We start from the raw sequence: 24,435 nt of genomic DNA, 5'->3' as shown, positions 1-24,435 counted from the left end.
CCGAGAAAGGCTACTTTTGAGTGTAAACCCACCTCCCTTGGGTGCACTGCCTTTCCTCGGAACACTTTACATATCTGTCTCTCCCATCAACTGTGAGCTATGTGAGGGCAGAGATCGGGTAACAGTTATCCTTGTATCCCCAGGGCCTAACCCAGAACTAGGCAGAGATGATACTCAATAAATCATGCTGGATAAATAAACGATCTCCCTGAAATGACTCCGTCCTCACTTCCCTGAAGTTTCCCTCTCCAAAGTCACCAGTGATCTTCATGTTGATAAATCCAAACAACTCCACTCAGTCCTATCTAGCTTGACCTCTTAGCAGACTGGACACTGTTGGCCACGGACTCCTCAAACTGCTCTCTTCCACTCACCCTCTCCACGTTTCCCTATTTCTCTGGATGCTGCTTCTCCATCTTTTTTGCAGAATACCTCTCCCTCAACGTTGGTACTCTAAGGATTCTTATAATTCTAAGAATTCCAAGAATGCTATCCAAAGCCCTTTTCTCTTCCCTTTCTATATCCTGTCCCAGGATCATCTCATCTGCTACTGTGATTTCAACTACTATACACTGATGATTCCCAAAAGTATATCACCAGCCCAACTGTCCTGATTCCACATACATAGGAATATCTAACCACCTACTCAACATCACCAGGCACAAACTGATCCCATCAATTTCTTGCAAACCTACTACTGCTCCTCCAGTGTTCCCCCTATAAGTAAACGGCATCACCATTCACCCAGTTGCCCAAGCCAGATGCCAAAGCTCAGTATCTTATTATCATTGACAATCTCTACCCATATCTAACTGGTGTCCAAGTCTTAACCAGGCTCTTCATCCCCAAAACATGACTCTGGTCCAAGCCACCAGCATCTCTCACCAGGATCATGGCAACAGCTTCCTAACTTGTCCCACTGCTTTTGGTCCTGCAAAGTCAGAATAATCTTCCTAAAAATCACAAATTATTTAAAATCTAAATCACAAATATCACTCCTCTACTTTGAAAGCCCAAAGAGGTTTTTCATTGCCTTAGAAGAAGCCCACCAAACTCCTTAATATAGCATGTGCTGTAGGTTATATTTTCCAAAGATATCTCAACAATATCTCCCATCCCACATGCTTTTCATACAATGTGACTTTAACACTCTGCCCATCAAGAGGTAGGGTCTGTGCCTCTTCTCTTAAAACTGGATGGTCTTCTGTGAATGTTTCTACCTATATAGTACTGCAGGAGTGATACCATGTGACTTCAGAGGCTAGGTCATAAGAGGCAATGCAGCTTCCACTTTGCTTGCTTGGATACTCATTCTTGAAGCCTTCAGCCACCAAGTAAAACAGTCTGATTGTGCTGAGGCTGCCATTATGTGAGAAAGCTCAATGTAATCCATATGGAGAGACCACATGGAAAAGCCCTGATGCGACTTGAGAAAAAGATGCCCATCTAGCCTGCATCTGCTTCAGCTTTCGCCTGTTTCAGCTCCTGCCACCATGTGACTACAACCACATAAGACCCTGAGCCAGAACTGCCCCACTTAGCCCTTCCCAAATTCCTAAGCCATAGAAACCACGAAAGAATAAAATGACTGTTTGAAAACACTTAGTTTTGTGTGATTTGTTACACAGCAATAATAACTAGAACAGTTTATATAAAGCCCTGAACAACCTATCCTATGACCTCCATCTACCTCTGCAGGCCAACTCTCAACATTTCCTACCTTAAACGCAATACCTAAGCTCCTTTCGGTGTCTCAAAGATGTCCTTTCTTGTCTTCAAGTTTTCATACATACGTTCTTGCTGCCTGAGATGCTCCTCTTCCCTCTCTACTCAGTTAATTCTTCTTCATTCAGGTGTAAACTTCCTTATGGAGAGCTTCCAAACCCCTAGGCTATTCAGGTTTCCTCCTGGGCTCCCTGTGCCTCACCAGTCACAGCACTCATCATGATCCATTGTAATCTTGGACTGGGTTGCCCATCCTGTACACACACACACACACACACACACACACACACACACACACACACGAGAGCTCCATAACGACAATGACCAGTGCTGGGAAAACAGCAGTTCAGGCTTTTGTCGTTTCTTACCTAGATCGGTAAGAAAGCTATCTAACCCGTGTCTCTGTCTCCAGACTTGCTCTTAGGTCCCACCCCAGCTGCCCTGCTCCCTCCTTCCAATCCTGCAATGGCTCCTTATAGGCTTCAGGAGAAAATCTAAACCCTCTAGGAAGGTTTGGCCTCGTGCGCTAACCCCTTGCCTCCCCTTGTCTCCTCACATCCCATAATCCCCCATGCACAGCCCGCTCCCCACACTTCTTCTCACTTTTGTGCCTTTACATTGCCTTTCCCTGTGCCTAGAATTCCTTACGCCTTCTTCATTCAACAGATATTTACTGAGTACCTAGCGGACACCAGGCACTGTTCTAGGTGCCAGAGGCTCAGCAGTGAGCAAAACAAAGTCCTTACTTTCATGATGTTGATACTCTAGAGGCAAAGATAGATAATAAACAAGTAAAGAATTAATGTCAGGTGGTAAGAAGTCTATAGAGAAAAACAAAACCGGCTGGGAGACTGCGAGTGACCATTTTAGATGGGATGCCTTCTCCGGTAAGGCAATAATATTTGTGCAAAGACTTGAATGGAGTAAAGGAATAAGCTCTGAAGGCATCTGGGGAAAAAGCCTTCCCGGCAGAAAGAACAATACGTACAAAGCCCCTGAAGCGGGAGTGTGCCAGGCAAATTGGAAGAAAAGCATGAAGGAGAGGCCCGGAGCTGCAGGGGAGAGAGTGAGGGTGAGAGGGATGAGATGTGTCAGAGCGTCAGATGGCGTCGGCTCTGTAGGCTGTGGTGAGTGGGTTCTTCACACCCCCCCCCACTGACTCCTCTCCATCCTTCGGTGTTGGGTATTGACTGCGGACCTCACCTCCTGAATTAGCCGCACTCAAGCCCTTCCCAGCACTCACGATATACAATGTTTCACTGACTATGTTTGCCCTTCTTCTCCACTAACCATGAGTTCCCTGCAAGAAGGGCTCTACCTTTCAGCCTTATACTTTAGAGAACCCACCACATTCAGTAAATTTTCCTCAAATAGTCAAAACTTTCTTCCTTTGTTCTGGTTCCATGCCCTGCAAGGAATTCCCTGATTACTAGATGGGTTCCCCAGTGACTATGGTACTAGGAAGGGGGTGTCTTGAGAGCGAACACATGCCTTCTGCCCATTAGAAATCATACATGTGGGACTTCTCCGGCGGTCCAGTGGTTAAGACTCCGCGCTTCCAACGCAGCGGGCACGGGATTGATCCCTGGTTGGGGAACTAAGATCCCACATGCAGCATGGCACGGCCAAAAAATAAAAATAATTAAAAATAATTTTAAAAAAGAAATCATACATGTATGCTCACCATGTACATTAATAGACTGACATCAACATGTACCTCTTTTTTAGGTAAGTGTGACTCAGTTGGTGGGAAAATGACCGACTCTGGGTCATGATGACCCTAGGAAGGCACAGCTCTTGGAAGGGCACATGAGCATCCCAGCAGAAGCCCCAGGTGGCCCCTCTACCTCATCACTCAGCCCACCTTCCCTATTTCAGAAGGCAACCCCATCACCTCCCATCTGCCCAAGCCTGAATCCTTAGCATTATCTCTGAGAGCTCCCATGCCCTCCACACCCAGAAGTCCTAGAAATCCCACCTTATGACTACTTCTTTATCCATCCCTTCATCTCCCTTCCAAAGGCACCACCCACAGTGCAGGCCACCACTACCCTTCAGGTTGCAGCTCCCTAACCGGGTACCCCTACCTTCTGTCTCTCACTTTTTTCCAAAAACACTCTCCACAAAGCCAGAGTTCTTCTTCAAAGCAAATGTGATTTCATGTCTCCACTTAAAGTCAACAACTTCTGCCTGCTCTCAAGATAAAGTCTAACCTGTTTTGGCACCATATAAACCCCTGCGGAGCTGGCCCTGGGGCTACATTTCCAGTCTCTCCCTTCTCATTCCTCTCCTACCCACATTCCAGCCATACCAACTACCTGGAATTCTTGGACCGGTTCTGCGCCTTTTTGTACCCTGCACCTTCACACGCAGTTCCCTCTGTGAGAAGTGTCTGAGGAGATGGCTGTGTTTCTATTCAAAATTCAGTTCAGACATCAGAGTCCCTGTACTGTCGTCCTAAGCGCTCCTCCCCACAAGAGGAAAGTCATCTCCCTTGCTCCTAGGGTGCCTCTTTCCTGGCTGCTTGTAAGCCTCTTCCTCTCCCTACTTCTTGGTTTTCTCCTGAAGGGTTACGGTTAGATAAATGAGCTATTACTGCCTAGATCCTATCTGGACAGAATATCTTAGCATCTGACTTGTACTGGTTGCTCATTAAACAAGAGCTGAAGGAAGAAACTCATGAATCATATGCCCCTGAACTCTTACTTACAATCTCGGTTGCCCTTCTGAACCTTCTTCCAGATCTCTATGTCCCTCTGAAGATTATTAGAGATAGAACAAAGTCCTATAAGCAACCGAGAGAGAGCAATTTTAATCATAATCATCAATACATTACACTTGAGTCATGATTTATGGTTTTCACTGAATCTCATGTCATGCTCACAGGAATCTGGAAGTAACAGTCACTACACACAGTTATTGAGCCCAGCCTCAAACACAAGTCTGGAATGCTTTTCATTCTATCAGGCTTGTCTCAAATATATGCCGTAAATCCAGCACAAAAGTCTGTCTTTTATTAACTGGGGAGCTCTCCAGACTAATCGTAACTGTGGCTACTTTGCACGTATTCTTAGGAGGGTGCACATGTGTGTGTATGTGTACTTGGGTGCCCAAGAGTTTGAGTACGTCTCTATTCCCAAATTAGAAGCAGCAAATTCAAAAGACTGATGAAGGCAGGCCCAATGCCAGAATCAAGGAACAATAGCTGTCAGAGACAACACACATCAAAATCATGAAAGAATAAAACCTGAGGCCCTGAAGTCAGGCCAGCTGTCTGAGGCCACTGAGGAAGCAAACATTCATCCCCAGACCAGGGGCCTCAGTCATACAAGCTTTGACGTGTGCAGTGGTGACCCTGAGTCACCAAAAAAAAAAAAAAAAAAAAAAGTCAAGTTATGAGGGCAAGCAGACATATCACTGGTTTTAAAGAGATTTCAACCAAGATGGCTAAAATAGAATTCTGGTGCTTAAAGGGATGCAGACCTCTTGGAAATTTTACTTAAGTGGAATAATCCTTACTCTACACAAGATACGTAAGTATATGGCCACGTTTGAGGGGACTCTGAGACCAACAGATCCTAAAATTAGTTTCATCAGAAAGTCAGCCCAGGGCTTCCCTGGTGGCGCAGTGGTTGAGAGTCTGCCTGCCAATGCAGGGGACACGGGTTCGAGCCCTGGTCTGGGAAGATCCCACATGCCGCAGAGCAACTAGGCCCGTGAGCCACAACTGCTGAGCCTGCGCGTCTGGAGCCTGTGCTCCGCAACAAGAGAGGCTGCGATAGTGAGAGGCCCGCGCACCGCGATGAAGAGTGGTCCCCGCTTGCCGCAACTAGAGAAAGCCCTCGCACAGAAACGAAGACCCAACATAGCAATCAATCAATCAATCAATCAACAAATCTTTAAAAAAAAAAAAAAAAAAAAGAAAGTCAGCCCACCAGCTCATCTGTAAATGATGCCAGAGAAACTACAGATCGCATTTAAGACCTCAAGGGAAAACCCCCTTCCTGCAACCCAGGGCAGTGCCTTTGTACCTCCCTGACCGTTGCCAGCATGACAAACAGCCCCACACACAGACATGAGTCCGAGCCCACACACAGGCACACGAAACACGGAAGGAGCCCACAGAGGACAGCCAGCTCTCTGCACAACAGTCAAAAGAGGGAGGCTGGAGAGGAAGCTGAGAGTAAAACGAGGCGGTGGAGAAACTGAAAGGAAGGAGCACATGAGGCTGATTGAGAGGGTTGATCCAGCAAGCAATTGTACCTGGTGCAAAAGGCCTGTCCCCCACAGCTGCCCCTGAAACTGACAGGACCGCTCAGCTTCTCCACAGCCAGGGGTGGGCGGGGTCTCCAAGGTCCCAGGGTCTCTCACGCTGGGAGGGCACTTTTCTAGAACAGAGGCAGCTGACGGAAAGGGCTGCAGAGGATCAGCCTCTCAGCACCTCCAAAGTGGCTTTGCTGAACGTACAAATTTAAATAATATTTTATTTATGAGATGGAAAGAAGGTAAATAGGTGCAGCTACTATGGAAAACAGTATGGAGGTCCCTCAAAAAAACTAAAAACAGAGTTGCCATATCATCCAGCAATCCCACTCCTGGGCAGATATCTGGACAAAGCTATAATTCAAAGAGATACATGAACCCCTGTGTTCATAGCAGCACTATTTACAAGAGCCAAGACATGAAAACAACCTAAATGTCCATTGACAGATGAATGGATAAAGAAGACGTGGTACATATATAAGGTGGAATATTACTCAGCCATAAAAAAGAACAAAATCATGCGTTTTGCAGCAACATGTGGACCAAGAGATTATCATACTAAGTGAAGTCAGACAGAGAAAGACAAATACGATATGATATCACTTATATGTGGAATCTAAAATATGACACAGGGACTTCCCTGGTGGTCCAGTGGTAAAGAACCCGCCTTACAATGCAGGGGACGTGGGTTCGATCCCTGGTCAGGGAACTAAGATCCCACATGCCGCGGGGCAACTAAGTCCGTGCACCACAACTACTGAGCTCGCGCACCTCAACTGGAGCCCATGTGCCGCAAGCTACAGAGCCCACACACTCTGGATCCCGCGCACCACAACTACAGAGCTCACGCGCCCTGGAGCCTGCACGCCACAACTAGAGAGAAGCCCACACGCTGCAACGAAGAGCCCACACACCGCGACAAAAGATCCCACGTGCCTCAACGAAGATCCCACGTGCTGCAACTAAGACCCAATGCAGCCAAAAATTTTTAAAAATTGAAAATAAATAAATAAATAAAATATGACACAAATGACTTATCTATGAAACAGAAACAGACTCACAGACATAGAGAACAGACTTGTGGTTGCCAAGGGGGAGTGGGGAGGGGAGGGATGGACTGGGAGTTTGGGATTAGCAGACGCGAACTATTACATTTACAATGGCTAAACAGCAAGGTCCTACTGTATAGCACAGGGAACTATATTCAATATCCTGTGATAAATCATAATGGAAAAGAATATGAAAAAGAATGTATATATAAGTATAACTGAATCCCTTTGTTGTACAACAGAAATTAACACAACATTGTAAATCAACTAAACTTCAATGAAATAAATTTTTTTAAAAAAGAATCTAGCCCACAGAAAAACTCATGCAAACGCAATAGGATATTCACTGGAGTGTTATCTGTAAGACTGAAAAACTGGAACCAACTGAAATGGCCATTAACAGAGGCCTAATTAGTTAAACATACAATACATCCTTAAAATTAACATGGAATAACATGAAGCATTGTTTTAAAGTAGATCTGTAAATCGAAAAGAACATCACTGATAAATTCTGGGAAAAAAACCAAACTGTAGAATTATATGTGTACTATGATCCCATTTTTGTAAAACAGAACAAAACTACATCCCTTGAAAGAAGAAGAAAAAAGTCAGCAAAGGTGGAGACTGCTAATGATGTTTACCAAGGGAAGTTGGGAGAAAGGATTTTTTTTTTTTTTGGACACTCTGATGCTGTTTGAATTTTCACACTTAGCGTACATTAATTTAACAACAACAAAAAAGTGTCTTGCAGAGGCATTCCTTTCCATCTCCTTCTTACTGACTAAGCAGACTCACGTGCCGGCCTCTGCCCCACGCTCCACCCCACCCCTCCTGCCCAGCCCCACTTACAGATGCAGGCAGCAGCCAGCAGGCGGCCAGCAGCATAGGGGGCTAAGCAGTTCGGGAAGATGGGCTGCACCATGTAGTTGGCAAAGGTGATGGCAATGATGGCCTGGCTGGTGGGCTCGATGAGGAGGAGGGAGGTCCAGAGTCGGATGAAGGCAAGAAATCCCCCGAAGGCCTCGAGGATGTAGGCGTAGCTGGCCCCAGATTTCTTAATGGTGGTGCCCAATTCCGCATAACAAAGGGCCCCAAAGACGGAGAAGAGGCCCCCGACAGCCCAGATGACCAGGGAGAGGCCAAAGGAGGCGCTGTATATGAGCACGCCTTTGGGGGAGACAAAGATGCCTGAGCCAATCATGTTCCCCACAATCAGGCACACGCCGCTCAGCAGCGAGATCTCCTTCTTCAGTTTTACCTGCTCCGACCTGGGGCTGGCTTCATCGGCCAAAGGGGAGGTGTCCCTCTCATGCTGGGAGGCCACTTCATACTTAACGCCGTTGACCATGGTGGAGGAGGAGAAGAAAGCCTTCACCAGCTTCCTGGCATTGCCCTCTAAGGAAGAAAGGTGAAGACATAGAGCAGGTTGGCAATTACAGAGAACTCTCCCCCACCGGGGCCAGAGTGGGCAAGCCACCCACGCCCAGCATTTCAGAGACCTCTCTCTCACCTCCCACCTCCCATGAACCTCTTCTCCATCTGGCTTGCCAACTCGAGTCTTTAAAGGACGGCATTCATTCCCCAGAGAGAAAGCATGTTTCTCATCATTAGGCTGGCACTGCCCACCTGATTTACAAGATAGAAAACTAAATCCCAGTTCTATCTGGGCTCACTGGAGACAGGAAGACGAACAATTTGGCTGTTCCCACGTGTAACCATAATGATTTGAGCCTGTGCTTTTCAGCCTTACCCAAAAAAAGTCTGTCTTCCCTCCAATTTCAGTCTCACCTGTCACCTGTGATGAGATGCAACCTTGGGAACCAACCTTGCAAGCAGCTAGTCTGTGGGTTCTCCTCACAACACTGCCCTTTTCCCCCAAGGACCCTGGCTCTGGCAAACCTAAAGGCTTCAGAGAGCTCTTGCTGGAAACTCACAACCATCCCCCTGTTCAGGGAGTATACCTTAACAGCCCTCAGCTGAACTCTTCAGCCCCAGCTAAAGCCCAAGCAGCCCAGCCCCACCCAGAAAGAAGACAGGCCTTCTCTTTTCCATGCTTTTCCTTTCCCAGATACCATTCCCAGCCCCTAGTGTTGTAGGTCTCCGGCCATCAAATCCCTGCATAGTTGCATCACCCAAAAAAAAGTATGGATGAGAGATCAGTGATCCAAATGTGCAGCCCAACCTAGAGATGACTGGAGGCAGCTGATGACCACTCCCCACCCAGGAGTTGCTGCTGGAGAGACAGCACCAAAGCAGCGGCAAGGAAACAGCTGAAGCGGGGTAGCAAATGCTGGGCATCATGGAGCAGGAGGTGCTGAGAGGAGGACAGGCCAGGGTGGCCAAGCAAGTGGACGGATCCTAGGGCTAGAGGCACTCAGGAAAGGAAGCGATTGGACACTGCAGAGCAGCAAAGGGAGAGTGGGCAAGATGAGCGGGGCTGAGGGAGAGGGTGGGAAGCACACTCACTCCCTGGCCCTGGGTGGAAGCAGGTCCCCGATGCAGCGGACATTCAGAGACACAGCCTCTGGGAGCTGTGATCTGACCACTCCTGCCTTTCAGCCAGCAGTAAAAGGAAAGGCCAGGCAAATGCTTATGGATTTAAGTCATATCAAGAAGTCAAGAAGGGCAGAGGGACAGAGGGAGGGGGAGAGGGGTGTTAAGCAACTGTCTGGGTCCAAGGTTCACTGGTCCTTCACGTCTGCAAGGGGAAGGCTAGGAGCTCTTGGCTCAGCACTTTCTGTGATAAGAGCACCGTCTCTCAGGAATCTCCTTTGTCAGCTCTGCTCCAGGACTGGGGACCCAGAAGAAAGGATTGACCGTCAGCTGGGTGGGTACAGTTTCTGCAGCCCTGGGGAAGCTGTCCCCAAGCAAATTAGCTGAGGACAGGGCTGCGGCTGAGAAAGAATGCACAGCCCTCTCTCTCTCTCCAGGCCCCAGCTTAGCCTCACTTCTCTCTCACCCTGAACAAGAAAGGCAGGAAGGTTGCACATTGTGCCACAGAGGCTTGTTCATATGTGATTAGAGGAAGTGTAAGTACAGTCCAACTCGTGATCGGGTGTCCTAAGAGAACTCTGCACACTTCCCCACACAGAGTGAGAGGTGGCCGCCCGAAACTTGGCGCCATGACCCCAAGGCTGATTCTCAAGCTGCTTCCGAGGAAACAAGGTCAAGAAATGAGACTGAAACCTCTGGCTGCATCCATGCCCAACTCACAGGCCCTTTCATCCTTAAGAAAATATACCAGGATCTATGGGCTAAGCGTAAATTCCTATAAACACCTTCCCCAAATACAAGTTTCCTCCAATTTCCTAAAACTATGGGGAAATAAGATTTCACTGAGCTATACTGGACAGGCCCAGAACAGACAGAGGAAGTTGAGCAATGTGGGGAAAGCATATATTCTGTTTTTAGAGTCTTCTTAACTCCAGTATTCTGGGTCTCCTTTACCAACAGAAATACACCCTACTCATTCTGAAATCCAACTGTCTTTCTGTTCCTTCTCGTGCCCTTTCAAACCCCCTTTGGTTATTCAACTACCAGAGAACAAAGATCTAAAAAGCCCTGGGGTAAGGGGGGTGCTTATCTTTACCCTACAACCTCCTCTTCTAGTCCCTTAAACTTTTTTTTTTTTCACCCAGGAGGGGGACCCTGGTGTTAGCCTTCCCAGAGATCATGTCTCCCAAGCCACTCTCACAAAAACTTCTGAAATCCATCCAGAAGACTGTCCTTTTCTCCCAGCTCCCCCTTAAACGTTCCTATAATAATAGTAACTGTCATTTATTGAGCACTTAACCAAGCCAGACATATTGCTAAACACCTATATGTCTTATCTCATTTAATCCCCCCAGCAGCCCCTTAAGGCAGACACTAAGTAAGTCACCTGCCAGCATGCCATAGCAAGGGAGGCGGGTAGGTAAGCCAACAAAGCCCAAGCTCTGTACTCTCTCTCCAACTTCCCCACCCCCTCTGACCTGCACAGTCTCTAGCCCTCCTCTTAGGCAAGAAAGCCCTTTAGATGGCTCTCTAATGAACTACCTGGGGAGGATGTGATTAGATTAAAAGAAAGTCTCTGCTGTCCTTCACTCTAAAGTCTAGGCTAGGGGACTTCCCTGGTGGCGCAGTGGTTAAGAATCCGCCTGCCAATGCAGGGGACACAGGTTCGAGCACTGGTCCGGGAAGATCCCACATGCCGCGGAGCAACTAAGCCCGTGTGCCACAACTACTGAGCCTGCGCTCTGGAGCCTGCGAGCCACAACTACTGAAGCCCACGCACCGCAACGAAGAGTAGCCCCCGCTCACCGCAACTAGAGAAAGCCCGCGCACAGCAGTGAAGACCCAACGCAGCCAAAAATAAATAATAAATAAAATAAATAAATTTAAAATAAAATAAAATAAAGTCTAGGCTAAAGGCTCCAACAAAGCCCACCCATCTCCTTCCTGGTTGCTCCTCCCCTTTCTCATCCCTTTGCAGGAATGAGAAACGATTACAAGTCCTCTTGGCAGTGCTGCTATTGCTAGGGTGCCCACTTCTAAAGCAAACAAAAACATACGGAAACACATCATCACGCCAGGCCTTTTTAGATCAAATTCCCTGGCACCAAGGGTGGGCATGTGTCCTAATGGGGCATAGGGAAAAGGAGTGAAGGGGGGACAAACGAAGGGGAAACTGTAAGGTTAAGTGGGGAGAGACGCGTGCAGGGCTTATTTCCTGGCTGGTGGTATCCGAAAGGTGAAATCCTCATCGTGGAATCTTGAGACAAAAACCCACTGGGGTGAAACCCACACTCCAGCAAACAGCACACCCTAGTGGTCTCACCAGGAAGTGCTTATCTATATGAATGGAATCCCTTTCCTAGCCTACTCTTCAGTAGACCCACTCAAACGGGACGGAGGAGGCTGACTTCAGAGAAAAGATGCCCCCTCTTTTCTCAACCACTGCCCAGCACCAGCTCCGTGGGCAGGAAGGCACCATCCTTGGCAGCTCGCATTCCTTCCTGAGACCCCAGCTCTCAGGGTCATGCCTCCACCATTCAGGCCGCCTGGAACCAGCAGGACCTGTCCTGAAGTGCTCTCCCACCCCAGGCTTTACAAGAGAAACTTGCAGAGCCTGGAATCCTAGGAGATAACAGCGTTCCAGATACGCAGCACCCCGTCTCCTTCCTGTCTGAGGTGCGTACCTCTCTGAGGACCTAGAGGAGATTACGGACAGCACATTCATCCTACAGGAGAAGTTTCAGATACAGGGGTTCAGGGAACACAGGGAGCAGGGCCCCAGCAGGCAGGGGAGCCCCGCACCCTGACCCCACCTGTGAATATGGCAAAACCAAAACACGCTTCCTCCAGGGACCAGCGTACAGTTCAGCTTCTTGGTTCCTCAGTCAAGCTCAGGGAGCTAAGGTGAAAAGACACTTTCTCCCCCAGACACCCACGTCCTGCCTTCCTAGCTCCCACTGGGCTGTGCTGCCTCCCCGAATAACAGGAACAGAAAACAGACACACTCTGCTACAGATGGATTCCCCCATCTCTCCGAGCTGGGAGCTCAGTTACTCCCTCCCCCATTCTCCATCTGTTTTACTATATTCCACTGTAGCTATGACAGTCCCTTTAAAAAAAAAAAAAAGTGCAGCAAGAAAGAAAGTGTTTACTTCTGTGGCCAGGGCCTCCACGAATGTAGCACTGAAGTCTCTGGGCAGAGGGCTTTGCATGGAGGGCTGGGGCTGGGAAAATAAGAGGCTCTTGGATCTCCGGTTCAGTCAATTCTCAGGACTCACTCCATCCTCCTCTGGCACTTCCCCTCTCGCCCATTGTCCCTCCTCTCCCATCTCTTACCTGTCCTGAGATCTTTGGGCAGGTGCGAGGAGGAGGGGCTACCAGTGCTCGGGAGGAGGGGCAGGTGCTGGGAAAGGGAACCCGGGGTAAGGCTCGAGCTCCAGCAGCTGTTGGCTCTGAGGAGCAGAAAAGGCAGAGTGTGACTCCGGGGACCGATATGGAAAACAGGAAAACACATGTGTGACTCTGGCCGGCAGCAGGGAGGGGCCAGGGAACGGGTTGCAGCTGGGACAGCCTGTTCAGACCCAGAGGACCTCAACGCCTGCCCGCCTCCAGGCACCTTCTCCACTCAGCTCCTCCTCCCCTCTACCTCAGCCTCTGAACTTCCTGGTTGTCCTGCATTTACCGAGCTCTTGAGTTCTTCCAGCGACCTAGGACCTACGGTGCTCTCCTGATGCCCTTTACAACTCCCCTTCCCCGCTCATTCCATTCCCTACTCATCTCCCACTCACATACTATCCTTGGCCCTGTGGAGGGCACAGGATCCGTGGTTAGGGCGTTGGAACTCTGTGGTCCCATCTCAAGAGCCTCAGTGCCATTTCAGCCCCTGTGTAAGCCAATGCATGCCAAGGAAGGCCAGTTGTGGGGTTATAGCCTCGCACACACCCAAACACTAAGCAAGCCCGCTCACATCTCAGGTCCCCAGGTGGTTCACGTGATGTGTGCGTTGCCAGGTAAGAGCCGGCCAAGTGGACCAGAGCAAGCCCTGGCACCCTGGGCAAGCCAATGAGTTGGCACCCCCTCAAACCAGCATTATTTAAATATCTGTTGAATGTTTATGTAGCAGAAGTGGGGGAATACCGATTTTCTCGGAATAAAAACTGGAAGCCTCATTCTTTCTCTTCAAAATTAGAGCTTAATGCATGAATTCATTACATGCAGTTTTCTGAAGCAGTTTCTTGGTAGGCATATCAAACCATTCTGAATGTAGACAATGGCATAAATCTCAGGGAGTGGCACTTCACATCGTGTAGCACATTTTCAGAATTCCAGCTGTGACCACTGCCTTTAGGCAACTATCAGCTGGCTGGTCTAACCCTGCAACTTGTACCTGTACCTGCGTGTTGCAGAATTATTCCAGAGATAGGTGGTCTAGGTGAGCAGTCGTCAAGGATTCTGTCAGTGGAGGGGAGCCAACTTACAGTTCACCAAGAGACAGAAGTCCGAGTTCATTGGCTCCAAACTGAATTACCCTAAGGATAACTTAGCGCCCTTTTAGACCCAGGCTGCTTGCCCAGCTGGCCTGCCCCTTAATCCCACTCTGGGCTCAAATCCAAGTTGTAAATGAGGGAAGTTCCTAGGAAGACAGCCCTAAAGCTGCCCCTGTTGGCACTGGCCCCTGCTCCCTCTCTCTCCACTCCAGCCGCACTGGCCTCCTTGCTGTTGCCGCACAAGCATGCTCCCTGCCACCTCAGGGCTTCTGCAATGGCTGTTCCTTCTGCCTGGAACATTCTCCCCCATGTTATTGTTCATTCCCTCACTCACTCCATTCAGGTCTGTACTTAAAACACCACTCTATCATAGAGACCTTCCCTGAGGAGTCTCGGAAGGAGTAACTTCTTCCCTCTGACAATCTCCATCCCCCTCACGGGCCGGACTTTTCTTCAAAGGCACCCACTATCACCTGGAGTTTGTTTGTTTGCTGTCACCTCCCCCACTAGCATGCAGCACCACCAGAGCTTTACTCACTAGTATCCCCAGCGCAGGGCCCGTGCAGACAAACAAATGTTTGCTGGAAGCATAAATGAATGAACAATGCCCTTCTTCCTAGACTGATTTCCCAGTTGGGCTCCGGGAATGTCCTGAACTTGCCCTTCAGGCCCACCTATGCTGCAGCTGCTCTGGCTCCTAATCAACGAGTATTGAGGGGGGAGGGTATTTATTCTTTTTGATAGTAATGGGTTGAAGGGAAGGAAAAGAGTATACTTTTCACAGTTTTACTTGGCGGTCTAGAATGATTTGAAAGGGACTTTCTGCTTCCTCAATGGGAAAACAAAAACAAAAAGCCCCTCATCTAACGCGCCTTCCCCGGCTTGGAAGCTCCCGGCTGCTCTGCCCCACACCCAGGCTCAGGTGGCCGCTCTGGGTGCGGCGAGCGCAAGGTGCGCTAAGTAGGGGTGAAAGGGCAGAGGGGGCGAAGGCAGAAGAAGGCGAGCGCTCAGGTTCACGCAAATGCATGCGGGTTTGAGGAAGGCGAAACCGCACGCCCTTCAGCGGGAACTCTTCCCAGACCCGCCCCCACTGCGCTCCTCGCCCCGCCCCATCCCCCTTCCGCCCCCGCCCCGTCCGCGCGCAGCGCTCACCTTTGCCCGTTTCTCCCGCCCTGCCCCCCTCCCAGCCTAGCTCTCCCGGCCCGGCCCCCTGACGTCGTCCCCGCCGTTTCCCGTTACTTCCCTCTTTCTCTCGGCCCCCGGTTCCGTGTCTGCGGCCCGAAGATCTCTCCTTCGTACCCCGACCCAGCCACCGCCCGCCCCCAAAGCCCCTCTGGGAGGCTCGGTCGCCTCCGAAGTCCAGGTCTGGCTGCGGCGGCCGAGGCGGGCTCTGCCCTGGGGCACCACGACCCCGCCTCACCCGGACCCCTTCGTTCCCTCCACCTGGCCAAGCAGTCCCCGCCCCCGCCCCCCGGGCTCCAGGAAGCGCTAGAAGAGAGGGCTTGTGGTGGGTGTAGGCGAAGATCGCAAAGATCCGAGAACCGAGAGGCCCCGCAAGCCGCTCCCCTGCCCTGTCCTGGCTCAGGCACAGCTGCGCTGCCCCTGGGAAATGAAAATGACCGCGGATACCCTTAGACGCGTCCTCCGCCCCAGGAACGCTCAGCTTCCTCTTCCCTCCCTCCCAATCCAGCTCGAGCTGGCGGGCCCGACGGGGGTCTGGGCAAGGGCCCCGAACCCAGGCAACCCCGCCTCCAGCCCCGAGACGCTCTCGGCTGAAACTCGGGAGGGACTGTGGATCGCAAAGCCCCGTGGGGGAGGGGAGGGAGCGGCGCCCGCTTGGAGCCAGGGGAGGGGTCTCCCGGAAGGGCGACTCAACTCTCCGCCCCCTCGGGGAAGCTGTTGCATCAGCTTCGAGATCCCAAATTAAAGTGGTCTCCACCGGGCCGGGAAGGTGTCGGGCCGTAGGGCCGCCGCCAGGAGGCAGCACTTAACCAAAAATGTCCGGGCTGAGGGTGTCCGGGAGGCTGGAGTCCCCACCGCACCTTTCATCTGAAGAGTCTTAGTGGCACAGTGGACCAATAAAAGAGAAAGTTGCTGGGGAAAGGGATGTGAAAATGTTTCACCACGTATTAAACCTAAAAGATGACTTGTAAATAATACAATTTCCTTTAGTATACTTTATGGACAGTCCAGCTTTGGCATCTTTTAAAGCCACTCTGCAGAGATTCATAGAGAACCACCCCCGTTCAAGACCAGTCTGGTGGAAAGGCACACAGCTTAAGAGACTTCCCAGCTACCAGGCAAGAAAAAAAGAGTGTAGCCCGAGGTCATAATTTACTCATCCTGAAGCTGGGTCATTTAACACAGAATTTAGCCTGTACTGATTGAGCAGGGATTTGACAGCCATGGGAAAAGAAAAGGAATATGTTACAATAAATTATGTAAGTAATAAGGAAATAATATGCAAAGCAATGTATTGTGTGAGTGGGTGGTTTATAGCTGTCAGTTCCCACAGTTCTTTCATGGAGTGACAGTGATTTGGGGTGACAGTGATTTTGATCTTTTTTGAGCCGTCCTAAGGAGGAAGCCAATGAAGGAACGTGAAGTAAGACACTTCCCAAATAGTTCGCTCTTCTTCAACCTTCAATTTAGTCACGGTATGCAAAAAGGGGAAGAGGTTGCGAAATGAGGTGGAATTAGCTACCCAGAGTCACCTTCACTTAATGTTCTTTCTCCAACATCATCATTATTCATCACAACAGTTCAAAAAGCACCAACTTTCCCAGTGCACTTGTACAAAAATTACTGTATACAGACCGGACAGAAGGATATTTGAATAAACATGTTGGACGAAAACATGAATGGACAACAATGTGTTAAAGCCAAATGCAGGCTGTGATGCCCTGGAGAGGCAAAGGAGTTTAAGTAACAGAGGAAAGACATGAAGCTCAGATTCCGGATGCTTCCCACCGTTGTTAACTCTAGCCTTTGCCAGATGACGTCCAGAGGTTGAAAGACATTCAGTTAGGGGATGATGAAACCGCTTTCCTGTGGCTTAGAGTCTGATGAAGTCATTGAGGAGTGCTGTCCTAGTGCCAGACCCACTCCCCTGCAACAGTGTTCCATGAGGTCCCTGAGAATGCTGATGATGTTAGCTGTCAGCACTACAGTTCTCTTTCTCTCTCCCTCTCAAAAACCTAACCCATATTTCCAACCCATGGATTGTCCCCCCTGCCACGTCACTCTAACCACATCAAAGGCTGAACTCATCTTCCTTCCAAAGACCTTTCCCCTCCCAGTTTTCCAGATCAAGATTCCCATCTGCCCCAAAGTCCTCCAGCTCTGGCTCCTTGACTCCCACGACTATTAAATTAGTGCATGTGTTCAGTTCTGCATGTGGAGTTCATATCGTCCACATTATTTCTTCCCCTTAATGCATGTGGCCTTTTTTATGATTTTGCACCCATAGTGTGTGAGCTACTAAAAGATAGAGGAGTGTTGCTGGTTCAACTCCTTTATATAGTGTTGATGGTAGTGCCAGCCTGTCATCTTTCCTACGAATCTTGAATGTTGACACCGACGTTATTTTTCCAGCCCTTGGCTCCTACTACATGATTCTCCAACTGTAAATTATGTAATGGGATTGCAGTGCTGTCTGCCTCAGCCGTCTATCTCAGAACCAGCCAAAGGCACATGGAGCCTAGCCTGGGAAAGGTGTTACTCAGTCATTATTGCAACTGTAAAACAATAAATCCACAGCCACATTTTGGTTCAATTTCCTGATCTTTGAAAATTACAAGCTATCTCTACAGTGATTGCTTCCTGGTCTGTCTTATCTACTTTACGGGTTTATTATGAAAATTTATAAAGAAGTGTTTTGTATCATTTATACAGAAGTGTTTTGATAACTGAAAATTAAGTGTACAAATGTAAAATGGTAATGGTACTCTATTGTCTTACTTCCCTTGCTTAGTTTTTTGGGTCCATCCGTTGGCTTATAGCCAAGGTTCTTTTATTCCCATCCCTTCTAGTTCAGCCCTCCCCTATACCATTCTTATTGTTATCGAAACAGCTGCTTTTACTTCTTAAACCAGGACCCACCCTTCCCCTCTTTCAAAGCACAGTTCAGAGCCACCTCCTGTGGAAAAACTTCCCAGTCTTGCAGAAGGAAACGATAAACTTCCAGATAGGCCATTACACCACTCCCTCAGTTTCCCCCAGTCAGCATATGTTTAAGTGTCTAGCCTAGCACAAGAGTAATGGCCACTTTTGTAGGCGCTTCACCATTTATAAAGCACTTTCACTTACTTTATCGTTCTTAAAATGTTTTCATAAATGTGATGTATTTTAAGCTTTTTCTTCAATGAAGAAATTAGGGATAAATGACTTCCCCAAGGCAAGTACAGGCATACCTCGGAGCTAACCATCACAATAAAGCAAATCTCACAATAAAGTGAGTCACAGGAATTTTTTAGTTTCCCAGTACATGTAAAATTATGTTTACACTATATTAAAGTCTATTAAGTGTGCAATAGTATTATGTCTAAAAAAAAAAGTACATACCTTATTCGAAAAATATCTTATTGCTAAAAAAATGCCAAAACAATTACAATAGTAACATCGAAGATCACTGATCACAGATCACCATAACAAATAATAATGCCAAAGCTTGAAATATTTCAAGCATTACCAAAATGTGACAGAAAGGCACAAAGAGAACAAATGCTGTTTGAAAATCTGGCATTGATAGACTTGATCTTTGCAAGGTTGCTACAAACCTTCAATTTGTAAAAAATGCAATACCTGCAAAGCACAATAAAAGTATGTCTGTGAGTGATAAAAAAAGAGGGAAGGAGCCACGGATCTGGGTTTGCCACTTACTACTACCTACCTCACAAAGTTTTTGCGAGGATTATATTACACAATCTGTGGTGGTGGCTCTTATAAAAATGGAATCAGATCTTAGCTCCAATACCTCTTCCTCAAGAAAGCCTTATTAGACAGCCTACTCCAGATCAAGTTCCCATCATATGCTCACAAGCAGCACCTACTTCCCTTCCCAGCACTCATCTCAGCTGTAATATTACAGTAATGTGTATGATTATTTGATTATCATCATCTCTCTCTAGACTAGGAGCTCTATCTGAATAGGGACGTCTGCTCTGCTCTCTACACCGAATACAGTGCTTATCACATACAAGTTCTTCAATTTCGTTTGATAAATGAGAACTGAAACCCAAATTTTCTGATTCACTCTAAATTTGACTCTTAGGCTGGGGAAAATACGTTACAGTGATGCCAGAAGACAGAATGCGGTCACGTGGATGTTACTCAACTGATATAAAAGAATAAATTTCAAAGGACTAGAGACCGCTGCGGGGCAATGGAGGGGGTGGGGGTGGGGGGAAACAGTTCAGAACGGTTAAGTCTGGGCGCACGCGACTTCCGCACGGTTGTAACCACCACTGAGAATGCATACACTGAACGACCGTTCTCGCCCAAAAATCCCTGGAAGCAGTTTTGTCCCTCTTTTCCGTACGATGAACCAAGATGGCGTGGCCCTTGATTGAAAACCAGATTCAAGATGGCGACTTCCGGCTTCCCGCGCAGCGTCGCGCGTGGCCACGAGGCCACGCCCACTTCCGGCTCCTGCGCCTCAGCATGGCTGCTTTACATTTAGTGCTCTCTGGTAAGCGGGTGTAGGGTATAGGGGCTCGGGGGTTCGTGGAGGCGGGCCCGGGACGCCTGGGCTGGCTGCACGGGCTCTCTCCCAACTCTGCCCTGTTTTCCCAGCAGGTGTCCGGAGGCTGCACTGCGGCGCCGCGGCTCGGGCGGGCAGTCAGTGGCGACTCCAGTGAGTGCCGGTCTGGGGGGAACTGAGGGGCCAGAAGCTGGGCTGAGTCCTCACGGAACTGTTTTTCTCCACCCAGGCAGGGCCTTGCTGCCAACCCTTCCGACTATGGGCCCCTTACGGAGCTCCCAGACTGGTCTTATGCGGGTGAGCGCTGATCTGACAGTTAACTCTACTTCGGAGATTTTCACCCAGAGGGAACGCCCCTGGACGGAGGGGGGTGGGGGGGCGTGTCAAGGTGCGGGTTGTGTCTGAGTGGACAAAGTATTGAACTTTGTATTTGGAGTTGGGGGGAAGAAATCCTATTGTTTATTTTATAAATTAAACTACGCCTATGGAAAGTAAAGCTAGACAGGATCTTCTTGGCTTGTGGGGATAAGCAGAAGCTAACTCTGATGTGGGGCATCCCGCGGGAGGGACAAGACTTCATGTGTCTAAGAGGGACGTGGTGTTTTTAAAGTTACGAAGAACCGCCCTTCTGTGTGGTGAGTACATTGTTGAGAATTTGTTACCAAGTGCAGGTAGAGCTCTTTGAAAGGCTGCCTAAATGAGCGTCTCAGAGAGAGGCTTAGAAGAGTGAAGACAGAGGATGACGGGGCTCTCTGCAGGAAAGTTTCTTCCTTTACCTTAAAACAAGACAAAACAAAACGCCCTAGAAAGGAAGGACCTTAGAAAAGTTGAAGCCACTCCCCACTGCATTGGGACTCCAGTTCACAGATGGTAAAATTGAGGCCTACAGAAGTAAATCGCTCAGGAGCACACAGCTAGATAATAGCAAAGCCAGGACTAGAACTGGGCAGAGGCCAGGCCCCCTTCAACAGCACAGAAACCTGAGTACTGGATTCTATAGGAGTATGAACCTTCTTAATCAGATACTTGGTGGCTGAGGAGGATGGTGAAGATTCTTTTCCTACTTGTTATTTACTGTAGGAAGCCTAGGAGCTCCTTGAAGTCGTATGGAATATTGGGAAGACTCTGGAATTGAATTTTTTTTTACTTATTTTATTTTTACTTATTTATTTTTGGCTGCGTTGGATCTTTCTTTAGTTGCCGCGAGCAGGGGCTACTCTTCGTTGCGGTGCACGGGCTTCTCATTGTGGTGGCTTCTCCTGTTGGGAGCACGGGCTCTAGGCGCCTGGGCTTCAGTAGTTGTGGCTCACGGGCTCTAGAGCGCAGGCTCAGTAGCTGTGGCGCACGGGCTTAGTCGCTCCGTGGCATGTGGGATCTTCCCGGACCAGGGATTGAACCCACGTCCCCTGCATTGGCAGGCGGATTCTTAACCACTGTGCCACCAGGGAAGCCCATGGAATTGATTCTTTATCCAGGCTTCTCTACTTGCTAACTTTGTGGTTAGCAAGTTACTTAATGGTATCTCTCAGTTTCCACATCTGTAAAAGAAGAATACCTATCTCCGATGGTTCTTGGAAGGATAAAATGAAACAACCAGTGTAAAGCACCTGATATACACAGTATTGGTTCCCTTTCCTGATGAATATTATCTCTTATTTGTCTTGCCTTCAAACTTTTGGACAGAGTTTTCACTGTTTCTTTCTTTGTAGAAAGTAAGTATCCTTTTAATCTCTGTTATAAACTACTTGAGATCAGATACTGCATTTTTTCAGCAAGTCAGCAGACATTTATAAGATTTTTATTATGGGCCTACACTATACTACAGTGAAAGTAAGGGATACAGTCCCTAATCCCAAGGAACTTAAAGTCTAGCTGGAAAAACAAAGCATGGACATTTAAAAAATTAAGTAATAATATTTCAATGCTCTGCCTCTTTCCAGAAGGATTTGAGGTGGCTAAATAAGGCTAAAAACAATCAGTATCACAATAAATGTCCCCAGACAGAGAGATGAATATTAAATGATGGAGATGCATTTCTTTCAGAAGAGAGAGCTGACAGAGTTGAAGAGGTAAGAGAAGGATTTCTGGGACAAGTAGAGCTTGAGGTGGGCCTAAGAATGAGAATTGGCTGGAAGGAAAGGAAAAGAGGGTGTTTCATTATAGAGTGAGACGGAACTCAGCAAGGACTCACTGGTAAGTAGAACAGTAATCAGATTGCTTGAGTGGAGGGTGTCTGAAGATAAAACAGGAGATTCAGCATTGCAAAGGACCTTGAATTCTAGGCTAATGAGGGAGGGGTAAGTAAAATAGAGTAGGAACATGCCTAGGAGCTTATTCTTGGTCGTTCTGGCATACCTCGCCATTGAGGGAAGCGTTCTAGGGGAATTAAGGTACAGTGGGTGTGAAATGGAAAAGAGGAGCTCAAGATTTGTTCTTCCCTCTTTCCTATCACAGCCGCTTCCCCAGGGTCCTGCAGGCCATCTCTAACACTTGCCTTTTCTCTCACTTCTATCTGCAGATGGCCGCCCTGCTCCTCCAATGAAAGGCCAGCTTCGGAGAAAAGCCCAAAGGGAAAAGTTTGCAGTGAGTGGCCAGAGCCCACACAGAGCAAACTGTGTGTAATCAGGGGGAGAAAATTTAAATTGTAATTTGTCTTTAGTTGGCACCTAAGCTAACACGTACCCCTCACTCCGAGGTTTTATCTGCCAAAGGTTTTAATGGTACCGGGAGAAGGGAGGATAGAGTGGGGCACTCCTGGGTCAGGAACCAATAGTAGACACCCATTTTGCTGCCTTCCTCCTGCTTCCCAGCCCAGGACCTGGTTCCACCCCTTCCCCAGTCAGTGGTGTCATTTTCCAGCTGAAACCTCTGACTTTGATCTGTGAATGAAAGGATATATGGTGCAGAGCTCAAGCCCCAGATGTTATCCACACTGTTTTCCTGTCTGTTTCAGAGACGAGTTGTACTGCTGTCACAGGAAATGGATGCTGGATTACAGGCATGGCAGCTCAGGCAGCAAGAGAAGTTGCAGGAAGAAGAAAGGAAGCAGCAGAATGCTCTTAAACCCAAAGGGGCTCTACTGCAGAACCCACGACCAAGTCAATAAAAAGCAACTCCTGTCTCCCCCAGCCTGGCTCTGGCTTTCTTTTCTGTCACCTAGATGTGTCATCCCAGGCAGAAGAAAGCCTTTATGTTCCCTATCTGTCTTCAGGGCAAAAGAGGATGGACACCAGGAAGAACAGGCTGTAAGATCACTGCCTGGAAGTGCTGGCACAGTGCCCTCACCCCAGCTCCATTACGGTTCAGCAGAATCTTGCTCAGGGGTATTGACCCCCTCTTTTGCAGGCCATAGGACTGGCCCAACTTTCCTCCTCTGCAGACGTGAAAAAGGGGGCAACAGTTTTCCTGGCTTTAGCCACACACTCAAGCCTTTAACAGCCCATACACAGTTCAGGCCTCATGCAGTTACGCATTAATAAATGTTTTGATGGAAAAGGCTTTCCAGCTGAGATCCACTTTTTGGCAAGCAACTGGTATCCGTTTTTGTAAACTTCAGATACATGGCCCTAGAGGATACTCCCACTGGGAAGGCTGACACGGGAACAGCAGACTTGGATGTTGCATGTTCTGCTAAAGAGTGGGATCCTGAGGTTTCTGTGGTTCTGACTGAATTCCAGAGGTTGGTTGGAGAGAGGCCTGTACTTCCCAACCCCCACTTGTATAGGGGAGCCGTGATGTGCTCAGCCCCCAAACAGTGACCGTGGAATAGGTACCTAATAGCCACCATATACTTCCCACAGATCTGTTAGCTGCACAGGCCCCAGGGAAACCTTTCATTTTATTGATCATGGCTCCTCCCATGGATACTGAGGGAAAAAGGACCTTTGCTCCCATTACAATACCGAGCACTGGGCTTTTCTTCCATTCTCCTGCCACAAATATGTGACAGTTCTTTTATCTCTAGGATTTCTGGAACTTCCTACCTGACATAATTTCTGTCCAGCCTCCTTTATTCCTTCTCTTGCTTTCTTTCCCTCCCTTCTTCTCTGCCACCCCCACCAACCTCCTTCCTCTCTTCGCTGACCAATGCAGTTCTTGGATCTTAGATTTCGCTGATGGTCGGGTTTTCTGTGTCCCACACTTTTCCTGCCTCTGTTGTGTTGCTTTTCCAGATCTAGCCTTCAGCCTCTTATCTGTCTCCCGTTCCCACCATCAGGTCTAGCCTGCCCTCCCCCTTCCCTTCATACCTCCACCTTTTGTTCTCAGAGTCTAGTCAGCCCCTGAAGGAGGAGATTATACTCTTTAAGGGATTATCTCCTTTTCCGGTATAGAGCGGGAACTAAACCCCGTAGTCCTGACTCCCATTCTCTCTTTTCCGCAGTTTCACCAAACTTGATTTGCTTTTGCCGGGACTTCATGGCCTTGCACTCCTTTTCTCCCCAGCCAGTTCTAGTTCAAGGGGCAGCAGATTGCAAAGGACAATAATAAAGGGGGCGCATTTGTCTTTCTCTGGGGACAGGACCCCCAGATCCAGTGTGGTGGTGGGATTTGTCAGTGGGTAGTTGGGTTTTGGTATTGTTGCTTTTTTTAATATTATTATTTCTTGTTAGGGGAGGGACGGAGGTGGCTGACAAGAATAAGGGACACAATTTTCAATACGGTTGAGCCACAGACCCCAGCAGACAACCCCGCACACCAGGTCTCGTGGACACGGAAG

General features: G+C 48.5%; 2 protein-coding genes across 5 annotated transcripts in view; one reads left to right on the top strand and one right to left on the bottom strand.

The window, feature by feature from the left end:
- The window catches only part of SLC7A7 (solute carrier family 7 member 7), a 36,087-nt gene extending 21,030 nt beyond the window's left edge, over positions 1 to 15,057 (bottom strand). The window contains exons 1-2 of one of the 3 annotated variants that reach the window (XM_082452396.1): positions 12,867 to 15,057; positions 7,887 to 8,432 (exon numbers count right to left, since the gene is read on the bottom strand). In XM_082452396.1, the coding sequence (XP_082308522.1) occupies positions 7,887 to 8,432; positions 12,867 to 13,044 (724 nt within the window). In that variant the 5' untranslated portion in view covers positions 13,045 to 15,057. The other 2 variants (XM_082452398.1, XM_082452397.1) reach the window with 2 other exon arrangements.
- A 4,495-nt stretch (positions 15,058 to 19,552) lies between these two features.
- On the top strand, positions 19,553 to 22,846 carry MRPL52 (mitochondrial ribosomal protein L52). Of its 2 annotated transcripts, XM_082452556.1 has the most exons (5): positions 19,553 to 19,706; positions 19,811 to 19,871; positions 19,948 to 20,015; positions 22,237 to 22,301; positions 22,672 to 22,846. In XM_082452556.1, exons 1-5 carry the CDS (start codon positions 19,568 to 19,570, stop codon positions 22,822 to 22,824), a joined length of 486 nt encoding a protein of 161 aa, XP_082308682.1. In that variant the 5' UTR covers positions 19,553 to 19,567; the 3' UTR covers positions 22,825 to 22,846. The 2 variants fall into 2 exon arrangements, with proteins under 2 accessions (XP_082308682.1, XP_082308683.1); XM_082452557.1 differs by lacking the exons at positions 19,553 to 19,706; positions 19,811 to 19,871; positions 19,948 to 20,015 and adding an exon at positions 20,194 to 20,353.
- The last annotated feature ends 1,589 nt before the right edge of the window (positions 22,847 to 24,435 follow it).

Source organism: Balaenoptera physalus (genome assembly GCF_965194825.1).
Source record: "Balaenoptera physalus genome assembly, chromosome: 2".
Taxonomy (NCBI): Eukaryota; Metazoa; Chordata; class Mammalia; order Artiodactyla; family Balaenopteridae; genus Balaenoptera; species Balaenoptera physalus.
This window is presented reverse-complemented; position numbering and strand designations above follow the sequence as displayed.